General features: G+C 35.3%; 1 protein-coding gene across 4 annotated transcripts in view; it reads right to left on the minus strand.

The window, feature by feature from the left end:
* Positions 1 to 18,305, minus strand: part of rg (A kinase anchor protein rugose) — a 413,962-nt gene that overhangs the window by 97,696 nt on the left and 297,961 nt on the right. For all 4 annotated transcript variants that reach the window (XM_076627439.1, XM_076627446.1, XM_076627441.1 and 1 more), the window contains exons 3-13: positions 7,640 to 7,766; positions 7,446 to 7,546; positions 7,190 to 7,285; positions 5,591 to 5,712; positions 4,959 to 5,085; positions 4,341 to 4,460; positions 4,030 to 4,176; positions 3,580 to 3,687; positions 2,439 to 2,579; positions 1,749 to 1,894; positions 1,422 to 1,635 (exon numbers count right to left, since the gene is read on the minus strand). In XM_076627439.1, the coding sequence (XP_076483554.1) occupies positions 1,422 to 1,635; positions 1,749 to 1,894; positions 2,439 to 2,579; positions 3,580 to 3,687; positions 4,030 to 4,176; positions 4,341 to 4,460; positions 4,959 to 5,085; positions 5,591 to 5,712; positions 7,190 to 7,285; positions 7,446 to 7,546; positions 7,640 to 7,766 (1,449 nt within the window). The remainder of the gene's footprint in view (positions 1 to 1,421; positions 1,636 to 1,748; positions 1,895 to 2,438; positions 2,580 to 3,579; positions 3,688 to 4,029; positions 4,177 to 4,340; positions 4,461 to 4,958; positions 5,086 to 5,590; positions 5,713 to 7,189; positions 7,286 to 7,445; positions 7,547 to 7,639; positions 7,767 to 18,305) is intronic.

Raw genomic sequence — 18,305 nt, forward strand, 5'->3', positions numbered from 1 at the left:
AATATTGAGATAGAAGTCTTCCTTTCTTTCATGATTTAGCTGTTCACCGCGAGAAAAGGATGTCCCAATATTTGAACTTTGCGTATAGAAAGAAAATAATGAAACAGCTTTCCTGAAGGCGATAGGCATCCTCGATAGAAGGATATGAAGCGAAGTATTGTAGATTCGAACGAAAAGTCAAAATTGTCAGTAAGTACGCTCTCATGTAGCACCGTTTCGAAATAGAAACTTAGACAGATCGGTCAGACAGCAAATAGAGAATAATAATATTCTTCAGCGTTGCAAAAAACAATAGAAGTAGATAGATTCTCGTATGGAAGCAAATATTTAGTGTGAACAAAAATATATAGTCTTGCGTAGCCATATTATGAAATCAGGAAGCCTAAAAGTCGGTAGATTGCATGCGATCCAAAGATTCGGGTAGCATAATGTCGTTTCCATGAGAAAAAGTATAAATAGTACATGCTTGAAATCGTAATGCATTGTGTGTGAACGGATCAAACCCGAATGAACGAAAATATGTACACATACGTTATAAATAGCATATAACATACAGAGCATCTACGAGCAGTTTTTATCGTACAAGCTATTGCAACAGATATTATATATGGAGTAGGCAGAGAGAGAGAGTAAATTATAATACGCTAGAACTGCGTTTGATAGTTCTTTCGTTCATGCTATTGTATACTGTATCGTGGGTAAAACAAAAAGAGGAGAATGGAGAACGAGGAATAGTTACGTAAATGTATCATAACATACGAAATTTTTATGGGAGAAATCGCTAGACTGTTTCAATGATGAACTTACTAGGGAGCTTAAATGTACCTACGCTATTACATTTAGATACAAACCCTAATAACACAATGTGATTTTCTAATTATGAGAGTAACCATATGTCTCGTAGTAGAGTTGGTAGTATGCTTTAATTCAATTTAATTGAGTTAAAATTTATGTTGAATTCTTAAGATATGTTAGCTAAAATAATTCGTCCTATAAAATATGGGTAAAAATGAATAATTATGTGAAAAAGGATGAAAAAAATAAATTTCATGAATGATTCATTACACAAAATTGTATCTTCAATAGATCAAATTAGAAAATATTATTCTAAAATTATCGAATAAATTATAAATGGATGCAAAGATGAATTATTTTAGCTAATTTTGATAAACGATGTGTATTCGCCTAGTACAAATACATTTACGATATACGTTATATGTATTTTATTACTTTCGTGCAAACTAAGCTTGCCCATTCTTACTTCCGTAAATCTACTTGGACCCAACTGAACTCCGATTTCCATCGAAAGTTCCATTCTACCTTCAATGATCTCTACCTCTCATCCAACTTATCGCTAATTACTCTTAACGTTAATTTAATTCTAATTCGTACGAGTACTAAACTAATGACTAAATCGATACCTGTTTCAATAACAAGTCGCTGTTAGCGCTGAGACAGGTAACCAGATGTTTCGTGAGCTCCAAAAAGGACGCGAGAACTTCCGTAGTTAGATGGTCTCTGCTCGCTCTCTGCAGCATATAGCTGATCACTAGAAAGCCACGGTTTTGTACCATGTGTTGTTGAACGGTTTGTGAACTCTCCACCAAATCGCAAATAAACCCCAACAGTTTCGAACTAAAATTCAAGTTGTCGTGTTATATGATCGAGAAACATGATTCGGCTATGATACAAGCCGAATACTTGTTCCATCGAAAATTTCGATGTGAAGAGTTTTGGTAGATATTTACCATAACGTTGGGTCTCGTTTAACATCGTTGGGCGCTATGCAATCGTAAGGCATATCTAGTTGCGAGAACAAAGGGAACAACACTTGAATGCCGCCAATCGAGTTTAACGTGCTATGAATGGAATGCGTGATGACAGCTTTAACATCCTACAAATAGACAGTAAAATGTTCGCATGTTTTCCAAGTTCGATGTTCTACATTCGGTTGCAAAATAAAAAAGGACCAAAAAAATTGGGACGCTCAGAAAAGCAACACTTTTAAATTTTTGTATCAAAGAGACAGCCTGCATTCGAGTGTAAATCACTGGAATTTTTATTTTTTATGAATTATAAAGTATTTTTTTATATTGGTATCCAGGTTGAATGTTTGAAACTAGGGTTATTTCCTTTTTCAATATTTCAAACTATTTTCTTTCTACTAGAAACTACTAACTAGAAGTTATTTTCTTTTCAATATTTCAAACTATTAAACTATAAAATAACATAAAAGATTAAAAACATTTTAATAGGGAAAAATTCAATTTTTGTGTCATTCGTTTACGATATGAAAAACGTCGTGCCTTACAGCGAAAAATGCTTTTACATGAAAATTTGTAAAAAAAAAAGACTGCTAGATGAATGACATTTTCCGAGCGTCCTATCTTTTTTTTTTTTTTTATTTAATTACAAGTATAGCGTGTTCGATATCATACCTGCAGCATAAGGGCGTGTGGTGTATGTACAAAATAGGAGACGTTGCCTTTCGGTGCGCTTTGCAAGCATAGTTGAGAATCCGTTGCTACCGGGTTGTACATGAACACAATCGCATTCGACAGCTTACCATCGTAAAGCACCTATAAAATAGCGTTGTTAATACCGTCGATGTGTCTTTCTAATTGCATGTCGTAAAATCATTCCACTACAACAAGTCACAATTTATCTTTGAAAGCCTACCAAACAGAAATGAATATGATTACCTGTGGAAATTTGTCATTTTCAATTATAGATTAATATTGGAAATTAAAAAGTAGAAAAGTAGACTTTCAAAGTAAATTTTCATAACTATTTAAATTAATATCTACATGTTAAATGGACAAACGTGCCACACATCATAAACCGAACTGTACGTGATTTTAGGTCAGACAGGCTGTGTTAAATCTTCAGAGGGACGCTTACGGACTTAAAACAATTTCCAAACTCAGGATATCCATTAGTCGCAGTGTCCATTGCTAATAACTAGACTGCAGATTTTTATACAAATTCATATTCTGATCCTAAACAGTGATTTGTTCCTTAACTTTTACTTTCGGATATTTTACATATATTTGCATATTTAGAATTCTCATAAATGAATAAACATCCGCAGCCTACTAAAGAAACACTAACTAAAGTATGACAGGTATAACTTAGTATATGTTCGTCCGTACAACCTATGAAAAATCTTTTACTACGAAAATACACACATCACAGCAAAATGATTAAACAGACAGATTTATGAAAAAACTTAACTGTTTAATAGGCTATAAATTAATCAGGGTCTTGCTATAGGCCTACATCGTAAGAAAGCATCAGGCAAAACAGAAAATTGTGGCTCGTATGAGTAACGAGTCGTGTGTGTAATAAACGAAAAAGAGAAAAATCCACAAATAGAAGCAAATTATGCAATGGATAGATACAAACGTTATGAATCGCAGTAACGTCCAACGGAACGTGACGTTCTGGGGAAAAGATATTCGTAGTGATGGTCGATAATCGGGGTAATTACCTCTGACGAAACTCGAACGCAGTAACAGAGTGATTAAACAATGTGCAAATCAAATGTAAACGGGAGAAAAAGAAAATAAAAATGCTTACAGTTTGCATACTTTGGTCCACCATGCTCGTGAGCTCCGGCTCATCACTCACCCTTTTGTGATTGTCAGGCAGATTCAGGTAACACTCGTTGTCAAAACGAAACTGACTCTGTGAACAGAACGGGAATGGGAACACGGAATGTTGAATATCTAATGAATCTACATAAATCCGAGTTCCAGATGCCTTTGTGAAGAACACGGAGAAAGTATCAGAGAAAATTAAAGATCTTCATGAAAAAATACGTGAAAGGAATTTCTTTCACAATTATAATCTGCTTTTATGTTAATTCTCTATATTTTGAATTACTAGAGCGCAAATTCTATTTAAAAGAAATTCATATTTAGCTAGAACATGTATCCATAATTACGAACGAAGAAGGAAAGTTTAATGGAAGAATTTTTTTCAAGCCTGTTATCTATGCAAAGTTTTATGTTTCTAAACTCAATGTACCTTATATCCAGGCCCCAGTCTATGCATAGCGCATATCTGATGCGTCGTCAGAGCTTCGCTGAACAGATAAATCGCGCTCATTTGTCCGCAAAACACGCGCTCTTCATCCAGTTCCGGTGTAGCTCCGATGTAACATTTGTCAAACGGCTGCAAAGAAGAACGTGCTATATAGCTCCTTTCATTTTCGATCAACATTTCATAGCCAGAGACCACAATTTCAATGCGTTTCGAGCAACGACCAGTTTTAATTGCGGTCGGCAAACACGTAAAATTAATAGGCGAAATTATATTCAATACGTAAATTTACTTACGTCGTTTGTCGAAACGAACCACGCCATTTCGGTACTCGAAGCCAATTGACCATTGACCAAACATTTAATTTCACTCTTCGTCCACCTATTATATATGTACACTACGGCGATCATGTACCACTGTGAAAGTAAACGTTATTGGTTCTCTTGAAAATGTTTCGAATAAACTGTCCTTGAGTTGAACGTTTTGTAAAGAGATTTAACAGGAGCAATTTTTATTAAATATTCTGACAACACATACGGAAGAAATGTTACAAAAAGTGGTGAAGTTTTATACGATTAACACTTTCATTCCCATGATAAGTGCACGATACACATTTAGAATTATGAAATACTATGCTTCTATCTTCAGACATATCTTATTCTACTTAAAATATTCCTTGCCCATGTTTCCATAATGTTTTTATCACAATGTTCATATAAATTTTACCGATCATATGATCAATAGAAACATACGACGAGTAAGAAAGTTACACACAAATGTTTGTAATATCTAAATAATTTGGGAATGAAAGAATTAAATGTTCTAATGTAAATTTCGAGTTACATCGTACTTTGATCTTAACACCGAATATGTTAAATAAATTTCCACAAAATTAACATAGAAATGTGGCCTACCTTACGTGGTTGGAATTCATATTTGACACAATGTTGGAAGCCCTTGCCCTTCACTTTCATAGATGTGAGGACCAAGCAGTTCCCTACGAAATGCGCGGAGTACCCTACTCCCTTGCTAGTTTTAAAACTGCGAACAAAGGAACGTACAAGCTTTGTGAACGTAAATGGTGCCGACTAGAAATATCTGGAATGTCAATAAAAATTCATCAACGATCTTTCTGCTCTGCACGGTTTCGATCCTCTGTATTTTATTCCTATTCTTCCGAATAACGATGTACTTTGTAAACGGAAACAACAGTTGTCGATTGTATGGAAATCGAATTGTTTCCGCGTGACGGAATGCGATCAAATTGTTGCACGATGCAACGTTCGAATAGGAATCCTTTTTTCGCGCTAACTCAAACGGAGCTGCGTTTAATCAAATTCGAACGGTCGAACATGAAGGAATTTGATCGGCACGTTTTTCCCCTGGCCCCAATTTCCTCTGTTTTATTCCAAGTTCCGTGTATTTCTCTTTCTCTCGTTCGTGAAAGACGGCAACGTAAACGATTCTTTAAGGTAGCCAGTACTAGCCAGGCCACTTCGATTCGAGAGAGTGTTCCCGCAAGAGGGCTTGATGTAAGAGCACTTACCAATAGAGGTACGGCTTTTCTCGTTCGATATTAACGGAGTTGATAGGATCCAGACGGAACCACGTGGTAAACGTGAATCCATTCTCGTGTGGCCATTTCGCGAGCGGCGGAAGGACGATCGCCTGACAATGTTGCAGAAATAATTAAATAAGCTCGAGTAGAATTAGAATTTTATTATATTATATTATAGATAGGTACTTCATTTACCATTTATACTGGTTCTAGCTATTTATTTATACCTCCTGGTTTTCTGACATAGAAAGACCTCAAAAACTACTTAATAATTGATGTGATCTTGTCTGAAGAGGATGTTATGTTAATGAAATTAGGTTTTTCATGGATGGATCGTGCAGTTTTCCAATATGGTGCAATTCTTCAATATAATGATTATTATAATATATATTATATTATAATATATATATAATATATTCACGATAATTAGGTTTAGGTATAGGTGTATTTGGAAAATAAGCTGCTAAACTTTGGCAATATGTTGTGTGTATTTTTAACGAATATTCATTTTCTTCCTCATATTTATATAATTTTTAATAAATGACTTACAGCTTACGATCTTCATGAAGATATACGAAATGCTCGTTTAAAATGAGCTAAATTTTGAATTTTTACTCGATGAATTAAAATTTCTGTCTTAAGTATGTACTCGCTGCATAAAAACTTTATTCAAACTTCGTAGTAGACGCTTCCCCTTTGACTTGTACTCTTTCAAAGTTATATATTAAAGGAAACGCTCGAAACAGTTCCCCCGAATAAGAAACTTCTTTTCCTTAACATTTTCTGTCATATCGAAAGTTTCTGTCTCTAAAACTCATTGAATAGCTACCAACGTCTGCACCGGACGACATCTGTTCCGATGGATTTTCACAGAGAGTTTTATGTTCTTGCTCTACATTCGTCTTTTTGTTCGATCATGAAATGGATTGCTATGTCGATGCTAAAATAACATTTATTCTAATACTAGAGAAATTTGTTCAAGTATTCTCTTCAATGTGCAAGCTTGAAAAAAGCTTTGTTTAATTTTGAAAGGAATAATTCTTATAACTTTAAGAAGTGGAACATAATTCCAAAACTTGGCACCTCGTACATTGGTGATTCTGTGTTACATAAATCAAACGCTTTTATTTCTTTTTTAGAGAAAAGGGAATTGAAATAAGAAATTTTTGAAATGCAAAAGATGAATCAAGTGTCAAGATCCAAAAAATCTGATATATCTACTTAATATTCAAGGAATCTTAGAAAAATTTACTCGTACGGAAACTGTTTCAAATTATTGCGAACTACGTCTTGGATTCTATCCTTTACGTTTAAAAAGATATACGTTTAATCTTGATCGAGTTTTAGGTTCATCCATAATTTCGAATGATTTTCCAGCTGTTCGTCTATGGAGTTCGACTGGACGAAGAATCAATAGGTCATTTGATTCGACGGATTAAGCGCGAGTGGAAGTTCCATGAAACAAGGCGAATTTTCTTATCGAAAGTTTAATAGAGTTCAGAATCGAATGGCATCTTCCGCGAGGTCGTAACAGGAATATCCGGTGCCGGAGAGGAACGGCTGAGAGAAGGATGAAAATCGACTTACCGATCCCTTTCTGCCGGGAAAACTGAAAAACACGTCGGGTCCGTTCCGTTGCGGCATCTGACGAAGAACGTTTAACAGTTTTGCCGAGTGTCGTGGCTGTGACATACAAGAATACAATAAAAATTCTACACAATACATCATACAAGATATAAACTTCTACTCAAAAGTCTTAGGAAAGTTTCGTCAGTTTCTTTGAACGTGAATAGTTCTCTTTCGAAAGAAAATTTGTATTTCTATATCTTTTGGACCTTCTTACCCATTTCCCTTTTACAGCTTTCATAGCACCGAATAAAAGTTTTAACTCCTTCACCGTTATACTGTAACTGGCCAGCACTCCAAGCATGTCGATCAGTAGATCTATCGAACAGAGGAACGTTGCTTGTTGTGTAAATTGCACGTATGGACTATTATAGACGCGACCAGGATTAGAATCGTTTGATAAGGATTTACCTGCGACGACAGTTTCAGCGCGGGACAGACGAAGCAGCACGTGTTCGATGAGGCTTACGTCTGTACACGCTTGTAAGTTGCGCACGCTCTTCCTTAAAATAGCGATGAACACGCTCCATATTTCAGCCTGTAACAAACAAAAGATACAAAACATGAGAAAAATAAAAGTATCATTTCATTGCCATGAATGTATTCTCCAAGTGTAAAAATATTTTTAAAAGATTGCAATTTCACACGACGGACTGAAAATCGTACGAGTGTAAGTCAAGATCTGGAGAATTTGAAATTTATTCAGGTATTTTAAATTCTTAAAGGTATAATCCCTTTAGCCTAATTAATTAAGCAGAATAATTATAACTTTATTCTCTGCTGCGATACGTGTACGTGACTTGGAAAAGTATAATGAAATTTTTACAACAAATGCTGCACGCTGTTTCTTAAAAAATGGTCTTCCATACTGCAATCATACTGCAATACTTAATCTAAATGAGCCCGTTCTTACAACCTCTTCCACTGAACTATAACAAATACCAAAACCCATACCCAATCACGAGTTACGTAAGTATTAAACGATACATTAACGCGAGCTGCATCGGTAACCATAAGGCCTACTTTAGTGGTGGTAGTTAATATCCAAATTATTATACAGCGCTATTGGTTAAAGTTATCCAAGCTTAGTCATTGGATAAGAGATCAGAAGTGAAGCAACAACCAACGAACGAACTCGCTTTTAATCCGTTACTAATACGTGAGCGACGTCACGGAGCGACATAATCGTGGAAAGCAAGAGGAGGCCAAACTGAAAAGCATCCAGCGACCGCCGACACCGTTGAAATCCCGAAAATGCGGTGGAAATTTCACCGGCTTGGAATTTCCGAAGTTTCGCCGAACGAGAGTTTAAGGGTATCCTATGTATATCGGATAACGCGATAGGGTGGTTTTTCGTACGTGCATGGAATTAAAGGGGCGCCACAACTCGAGTTAATCCCCGAGGGAAAGACGTTTTGTGTAGAACATTCGAGGTTTGGTCTCTTTGGGGATTCGTGACAATTCTATCGATACCGATGCGAGGATAAACGAGCTCGTGCCGTAAGTAAATCGATCCTTTTCCTGAATAATTACAATGAATTAAATCTAAGTTGAGAAACTATGGCGAATAAAGAGCGAAATTTAAACAAAATGAACTTTGGGAAAATTTTCTAGCTTTAGTAACGTGACAATCTTTGTAGCGTGTATGATGTCGGTTAATTAAAAACGAATGACGTAGTCTTGATACGTTGTTTGGTGCAGGTTTGCTTGATTGACTTTTAAATAGCAATTTTAACGTCTTACAGCAAAACTTTATGTCTCTACTTTACAGTGTTCAACGTTTCAGTTAATTAGTTTCATAGATAGAACCCCAAGACATTGAGTAGTAATATCTCCCAAAGGTTATTGGAATACTTCTGTTCTTCGCTAATAAATTTGCTGTACACAGACTAATTAAAATATAGATGTTTTAATATGTTTTATATATATAGATGTATAAAATATAGATGTATAAATATGTTTTAATAGCTATTTAAAAAAAAAGAAGGTAAGAGAACGTACAGCTTCTCTTCTCTTTAATTTTCAATCAAAGACGCGTGATAATTCTCCCACTCCGATTTCATCCCATACGTTTAAAACAGTTTATCAATTAAGAATTTAAAAGTAATGAAAGTACTGCGGCCCGGTATAAATTACACACAGAAATTTACATCATAAATTACGTTCAATACTTCGCAGCATTCATCTCCGTACTCTACAAGGAATATGGATGGTATATATAGATATAGTCGTGTAATCGAGTTTTTAAATTGGCATTTCGTTTTCCCCTTCAATTTTTAAAAAGAAAGAAATTTTAGTTCAGTTAAACTACCGTTCCTGTCTTTACCGTTCATTTATAGGTTGTATGACGAAACTATTTCTATCTTTAATAAATATAATAAACGTTATTCAATAATATATCACCGACGTTGAAATAATTTCGATATCCTTACATTTCCATGAACGTAAAACGATCAATTATTTAACATAATATTCTATTTTCGAACATGAATTTTTTGACGTCGCTTAAAATCGTGAAAAATACGTTTCTAACAGTCTTCGATAGAAAATAGGAGGGAATGTTGAAAACTACTAAGAAACACATCGCGTAGAATTCGTAACGAGTAAAAGTTATTACCTTGGATATCGAATTTATTCAATGAATGTCTTTCCGTAATAATACAATGGCATTGTTTCCACAACGATGTCGTTACAATACCGCGTTTCGAAGACAGTGTATTGCGCATCAGGGCACGTAAACGATGAAATATAACCGAAACTATGCGTCGTTCGTGTAACACCGAATTCAGCGTGAATCGGTAATATCGCCCGATCGAAGACGATTACACGTGCTTCGATGAAATTAAATTCTTTGACGGTTTCGATGCCCTCCCTCCGTGAATTCGCGTAAATTTCTGCGCGTGAAATTTTCATTAATTTTTTTCAGAAAACAACAAGGGAGAAACCCCAGAACAAACCGTCAAATATATGTAATATTACTATAAATTTAACGCTTACTTGTTGGAAAGATTGAACCAGGCTTCTCCTGTAGCAGCGGCTTTGTGTTAACACACCTTTCTTATCGCACGACAGAATTTAGACTACGGCTCTCGTCTCGCTACGCTTGTTATTATTACAAGAACGTTTCTCTCCTTTGATCGACCGATGGTGTTGTCGTTCTCCAATTTGTGTTGATATATTGATTCAACCACGTAGGTATTATTGATGTCGACGAAAATTTAACCACTGTTAATCCCTTAACCTACGATTTACGTTCGAGAATTTTGGACCCAAAAACGTAAACAAGGTATTATATATTATATTATATATTATATTTGGCCCGATCATCTTACAACGGGCTATGTTAAGGGGTTAAATAAGTCTGTTGCTCATTAGTCGACTGTGGATATTTATGCATTTATAGAAAATTTAAATATATATTCATTAACAATACATATTTCAATAGATATATTCCATATATTCCATATTCCATATACATTGAAATATGTACTGTTAATGAATATAAGGTCTTTAAATATTATATATATTTCTTTTTACATATATGGAATATATACAATAATAGAAAATTAATAATCAACATTTTAATGAATTTCTAATAGAAATAAAATATATAGAAGAACAATATTTCTTCATCGCGCATTTTCTTCTGCAATTCATCAGTCATGACAAAAAATTCTTCCCCTCTTCTCCTAGAATTGTCGTCTCAAGCTCTAATGAATATTGCGAAAATATGTCGCGAGGATGCCAGCTGATCTCGCGCAATCATGTTTTTCATGGGATCGTTCAATTTCGTCTCTGGGACTCCGTCCATTTCGCTTGGTGCATTAAACTGTACTTGCGGGACTGGCACCCACTTTTCAACAACCGTGTCACGCTAAAAGCTACCAGCCGTGTACGGCTTTTAAAGCTGATTGCGACACCAAAGAGCGCTATTCTTTCGAACATTACCATGTTTGATGGACGTCACTTCAGCGCCTCTTTTTACATTCGTATATTCTTCTGATCGTAAGATCGATTTATTGGCCTTTCATATCAAATTCGTGTAGTATCTATCCATTTTGTGAATGGTATATTGTAAATGTAATATGGTTTTATATCACGATCCTTCGTGTGCATTGAAATGATTTACTGGAATTAGGTCAACTTGAAGAAAATGGATCAGTAAAACATGGACGATTTTGAGAGAAAAGCGTGATATTACAATTTAATTTTAAACACGATGTCCTAGAAACTATTTGCAAAATTTGGTACTTGCTCCGTCCATTTTAATATAAGGAGTTAGTAATATTTCATGGAATTAATTTATTTCAATATTTACTTGATAACCCACTGAACGTCGTTGCGAGTTCAACGTCTTTTATATCTCCTATATTTTTATACTTCGCAATGAATCTGGTATCTTAGATTCAGTTGTGATACCCGAACGAATAAAAAGGAATCTCAATTTTCCAATTTTATATCCACACTATTTTAATCCTCGTGGGATCATATTTTCATTGTCTATTATCTTTGAGACGTCCTAATGGAAAAAGATAATATCGGGAACAAAATATTTCGTTACGCCGTGTTTATCTTTCGCAACCATCCATCTTTCATGACCTTACATTTTTCCATAGCATGAATCCAAAGGAAGATATCAACGTGGTCTGTTTTTCCTGAACGATTTTAATCTCAATACGTCTTCGGATGAATTACGATAACGGGAGTGACGTTGGCGATGTAATCTTCCGGCAATATCGCGGAACGATGGAGCAAAAAATCCGAACTCCATTTACAGCGTTCCTTTGAAGACAGAAAAAAAATACGATACTCGACCCAGTGAAAAGTTTGAAAAAAGAGTAAGAAATATTTCTTCGTTAAGAAGATCTAGAAAGAATTTCAAATTCACCAGAAGAATGTGATAATTGAAAAACAGTCTTGATTGCATTTTCTTTGCGATCCAAAGAAACCGTTAATGATGTTCTAATAGAAGGAGATCCAAGAAGTTTCGTTGAAACTAATGACCTCGCGTTTTAAAACTTTATTTCGAGATCTGCTCGTTGAAAAATCCGCTCGTATCGTTAGATCGTTGCGGATACTTTCAATTATTCTAGGTACGACGTGCACCTCGGTCGTTTGCATATTTAAACACGCCGAGAGCCTCTTGATTAAGTATTGCCGCTCGAGTTGATAACTCGGCGCTGTAGTTGCATCGGATAATGAAAATCGCGAAAGTATCGGCTGAAAGAGGACGAAGAACCGTGGAGCGTTCTCGACGTGGCTGCGAAACGAAACCACAGACGATCTCCCCTCTCGACCCCTTGTTAATTACATCGTTATGAAATCAGTAACCCTTATGCAATTAACAACCTTTATCAAAGTCCCATCATGGGTTCCCGTTTAATCAAATTCTCCTCTCTCGCGTTTCTTTCTCGATCCCTTCGTCGATATTGTCCTCTGCTACCCCTTCGTGAATAAATTGAATCAACCGATACCGTAACCGACGATACCGTTGACATCTTATTTGAATCTCATTCTTCGCCACTCTTCCTTCATACCTTATAGCCCGGAAGCTCGATATTTGGTTTCTCTTTACCGATAATCGAGACATCGCTCCCACGAAATGCTTTCCATTCGTCACTGCCAATTTTGCGGGCTTTCCAGCCACGAAGCGTACGAGACTTTATTTCGTTACACTCTTTGTTCCTTTCTTGATATTTATCAGTTTCGATTGCTAAAACTCACTGAATATTGAGGTTTATTAATATCATGGATAAATGACACTTTAAATACTTTCGTAATCTCTGCGGAATATAATCCAGTCTTATTACAGCGCTATTGAAATTTCAAAATGTTTCGTATAATATACGTAATATATTCATAAAAAATATCTACAAGTATTCGAATACTTTAACATAATACAGAAAAATAATTGGTCATATGTATTTTTCATTCAAAGTTACCCTTGGTAAGTATCACCGCAATATCAACATTTTCTCAACGATCTGTTTTTCTTCCATCGTTTATGCTGGCAACATAATCAGCTAACCAAGCGCCACGAATGACCAGCGTGCGGCTCAACTTCGCTAATCAAAGGAGCTTTTCACGGTAAAGAGACGTTGACCCAGTTACTTATTCCCTTTATCGTCTTCGTTCTACCTGGGAACACAATCGATTGGATAAGCGCAGGTATGTGGCCCGATGCAAAATCAAATATGTTTGGAATGTTTGCCGGGTACAAAGGGCGCCGCGGATCGTTCACAGTTCGCGTGATAAACGATTAACTTCCGCTAGGAACGTTCAAATTCGGTACTGGCGAACCGTGAACACCGTGAAGCCTTTACGATATCCTTCCTTTATGGCAAGTTCAATGTACTCTCCACAGCTGGCCTCCGCATCATATTTTAGATTAGGGCCATGAGGGTTCGCATCAAAGGAAATGCGAGCCTGCACACAGGTACAAACGTATGCAAGAGAAGAAAGTAAGCTTTTCTCGCTCCGTAGACAGGTTCATAGAGAGACTCAGTAAAAATCGCTCTCGCGAATTCTATCAGTCACAAAGCTTCCTTGCGGCTGACCTCGGACTAATCTTCTTGCAAATTTGTTTTCGACTCAGTCAATTTTCGAGAACACACTGTTTGAAGTGGTTTGCGGCGGAATAGAGAAGTGAACCGCGGAGTAATCACTTTGCACAAGTTACGAAAATATTTTCAGTTTGCACAGAGAACGCTTTGTACTTCTTTTCTTTTTCTTTTTCTTTTGAATCAAAAGTATTGGAATACGAATGTGATGGTCGTTGCTTGAGGCTAGTTATGAAAACGTTTGAAACTCGAGATAGAGAATGTTGGATGTGAAATATGAAACTCGATGATGAAGCTAAAATATGTATCTCTATAGAGTTTCGTTAACATTGTGTTAGATCTTCATGGGAGCCTGCACACAGACTAATTAGTGTCTAACATTGATCATACATTGTTAAATATGTTTGGTTTATATTCTCAAGTAGAATCTCAAGTAAATAAAAATTGAATTCTTTCATTGGGTACATTATATCTTAAAAATTACTTGTTGCTAATATGATGATATTTTTCATTCACATCTTTGCCTGTTATTAAAAAATCCAATGTGGAATATATAAAAAAAATTCAATCGTGGCTTAACATTCCAGATAAATAAAATGAAAAACTCAGAGTGCTTTTCTTTCGTTTCTTAATCTATTTCTGAATCGTGCCATTTGTATTAAATCTTCTTGCGCATTGCCTCACACTACACCGGTGCAACCGTGTTGTCGTTTGGATCTTTGTTTTTCAGCGAACCGTCGAGCGTGTCCGCGTGATTTCAACCCACTCGGTTCGCAATATCGCGCTAGCAAACAAACGATTACGCGAGATCACGCGAGATTTCATAGATGTATGAATCTTCGTGTTTTCATCAAGGGGAAGAGAAAATAAAGATCTGCCAGGAGCTGGTTAAATTTTTCGACGAGCAGTGTGATGACAAGCGGCGTGGTAAACGAAGAGACGGCTAGTTCATTTAGAGAAACAAACAAACAATACTTCTTTTAATCAACTTTTTGACTTTAATTGACTTGGCTAAGATACCGTCCGTCGCGTTTATAATTTTCTTTCCTGGCAGATTTCCGAGTAAAAAGTTTCACTCCAGATGGAGGATCGGTTTAATGGCCAAAATCAATTGGCTGCTCCAAGTTGGCGCGATATGAATTTCGCTGCGTCACGTACAGTGTATCGTGAAAGTATTCGGACAGAGACCTTTCATGAATACTTTTCAATGACTGTTCAAATACTTTTGTGAGCTACTGTAGTTACTTCGTTATCTTACTTTTTATCGTTTTGTCATTATTTTGTAATTACTTTACTTTGAAACTATATTGTAATTTGTTACAAAATGTAATTTTACGGCGATAGATCGAATTTTACTAATCGTCGGTGGTGAGTTTGAAGTTGCTGACATCCTAACGATGCTTGTAAATGAGAATCTCACACAATGGTACTACAGTGATAAGCTCGTAATTGCAAAGATTCATAATTGTTTGCGTCAATAATAGCAAAACGAAGGAGATATAATCGAGAGATTTATAGAGCTTTGATGAAGGTATATACGCAAGGTCATCAATATTTCCTTGTACAAAACGTTCGTGCTTTCAAAACAAAACAAAACAACCAAATATTCCGTATAATCTGGTATTATCTGGACCCTTACGAAATATTTCTTCTTGATAGTGGCAGATCTTTGAGATAATTTTATTTAAAGAAGAATGTTTATCATACTCTCCCATTTGCGTATTAAAATATTCATATTAGAGCATTTTATTAAAATAAATCTTGTAATTTAAATATTCTTTATTGAACTATTCTTTGTAAAAAGATCCGCTACCCGATTTACACGTTTTTTCCAACAGCAACATTATCAGATAATGGAACGTTAGAAGGAACGACTTAAAGAGCAGCATAATGACGGCATAATTCTCCTCTATTCTCTTTCATTTCGCGAACAGGACGTCAAAGCAACAATGGCACTCATTTATTTTTCATCGGTCCGCTTTACTCTGTCTTTTCTAATAATGAACACGGCAATTATCTTCATGTCAACGAAAGAAAATGCAGTCATTAAAACTACCTTACGAAACCTTTTGCTAAATTGCCTTAATTGACCAATTAATTAGAGACGATGGAAGATAGATATAAAATATACAAAATTATAAGTTGCCAAAACACGAAAACCATATTGTTTTATTATTATAAAATTAGCAAACAGTATTTTTATCACAGATTTCTCTTGTTTAATTTTAAATAAAGTATTATATTATACATAAATATTATAAATAAATATTTTAAAAATATTTTAAAAGAAATATCCGCTTATATCATCATTAGATATTAAAAATTCTTTTAATAATTAGAATTTCATTCCTGACACGGTCGCATAATTATAAAAGAAAAATAAAGGTATATTATACAATACATTTTCTAATATAAAATGTCCAGATCTCATTTGGAACTTTAAATTGCCATCAAATTGAAACATATTTATACATAAGCAACATATTCCGATAAATAATATTTCTGATTGTACATAACAATTTAATAATAAAATACAGTTGTCAGGTTAAATAATTTCATGAATACATTTATATTTACTACGTAATTAACTTATGAGTCTGTAAAACCTTAATCAACATACAGCATCCGGATTCTCCAGATAATATTCTTAATATTCTTAACCTCTTTTATGTATCATTAATTCTGCTTAAAATCTATAAGAAATTCAATAAACAAAACAGCAAATTATATATATAACTCGCATCATCATTTTTTTATCTGTCTTTCAAATCGCATGATATATTCTTAATGTAAATATTCTTCAAATTTTACTGTTTTATAGTGACACAGTGTAACATGAAAATATCGACGATGGAAGGATAAAGAGAAAACGTATGTAGGTGAGCAAAATCACTTCGTTGAAGCGTGAAATGAAAGGGATTCAATTTGTGTGCTCTAAATGACTGTGACACGGTGTCGTGGATGTGTTTGTGTTTATGTAGATTGCAAGTTAAATCGAAGCAAGATGGCCACTATTACCAGTGATGGTCAGAGAACGATGGATAGAATAAGTTTCCTAGTCCTCGCAGATGGCAAACATTCACGCTGCACATGGCCTTCATTTGCATTTCCTGTATGACCTTACTTTCGGTCGTAACGGTAACGGCTCGCTTTGCTTCTCCCGTGATCTCGTGTTCGCTCTGCCCGAAATCGATATTTCCTTTTAGGTACCATCGCATCGTCGACATCGCATCGTAAAACGTCTACTATTGAATGGAACTATAAGCAATGGAAAAGGAATGCGCTACAGCGAAAAGCTTTGCACAGGATGAGGTAGTCGGTGTAATGACCTGGAAAATTGCTGATATTCCTTATTGAAATAGACTCAGGATAATAAATTTATGAAATCGATCCGTATAATTTCTTGTACTTCATAAAGAAAGAGTTTTTTTTTCATAAAGAGATTCTTGTACTGTATATTAATATCGTGGAAAATAAAAAATACGAGGAGATTATTTATGTTAAAAGATATCTTTGCTACTCAACGCGATTCGCTGTTTTCGAATTTCGCGGAGTCGTAAACTTATGATTACGCTCGTTTCTAACGATATACCAGGGACATCGATTTATGTACATTTAATTGTATTAGAATGAGTCTATTTTAAAATAACTAACTATGGAACTTCAAATGTTTATTAAGCTAATATTCTCATTACACTAATGTTTGAAATATAACAGGAAAATTATAATCGGACATCTTATGAAATATTTATAAAATAATAATTACGGAGGATATTATTACGAGACACGAGATAGAGACACGAGAATGGATTTCAAAACTGCTTGGAAGCTTGCGCGAAAAAAAGCTGTTCGTGCGCTAATTGCGAAAGAAGGAATGGAATGGCCGTTTCATAAATGATTACAATGAAATACCAACTGGTATTATAGATGTCATAACTTAGCGATAGCACGAAGGCTTGCGGCATTCTCCGGAACAACTGGGAATTGGTCTGAGGATGCCGTGAATTCCTGTGTTCGTCTGTTCTGATGAACGTCCTGTCGACACCGTTCTCGCTAGAACTTTGCTCCGAATTCGACTCGTAACCATTGATCTTTCTTCGCGCGAAAATTCTTCCTGTCATGGCCAATAATCGTCACCGTATTACAAACAGAGCACTGGAATACTAACACGGTAGTCTAATTGATACATTGCGAAAGTTGATGAATTTTGGTCTCTAAAAATTGAAAGTAATTCTGCTTGATTCATAAATAATTAGGTTTTGTGTTGAATAACAACTAAGCAAAGAAAGAAACATTTCTTTCTGTTAAAAGGTAACGAAATTTCTTTGATATAGTCGTAAGACGGAATTGGTCGATTCAATCATTTAGTTATACTACTGCGTCTGATTACTACACACTGATTCGAAGATAGACAAACAAGGTACAGAATTGAGCTGCAATGCGTAGCTTTCTCGTGTCTCACGAACTTTAATAATTTTTAATTCGGAAATAAATCCTACCATTTATTATTAATTATA

Source organism: Bombus vancouverensis, chromosome 2 (assembly GCF_051014615.1).
Source record: "Bombus vancouverensis nearcticus chromosome 2, iyBomVanc1_principal, whole genome shotgun sequence".
Taxonomy (NCBI): Eukaryota; Metazoa; Arthropoda; class Insecta; order Hymenoptera; family Apidae; genus Bombus; species Bombus vancouverensis.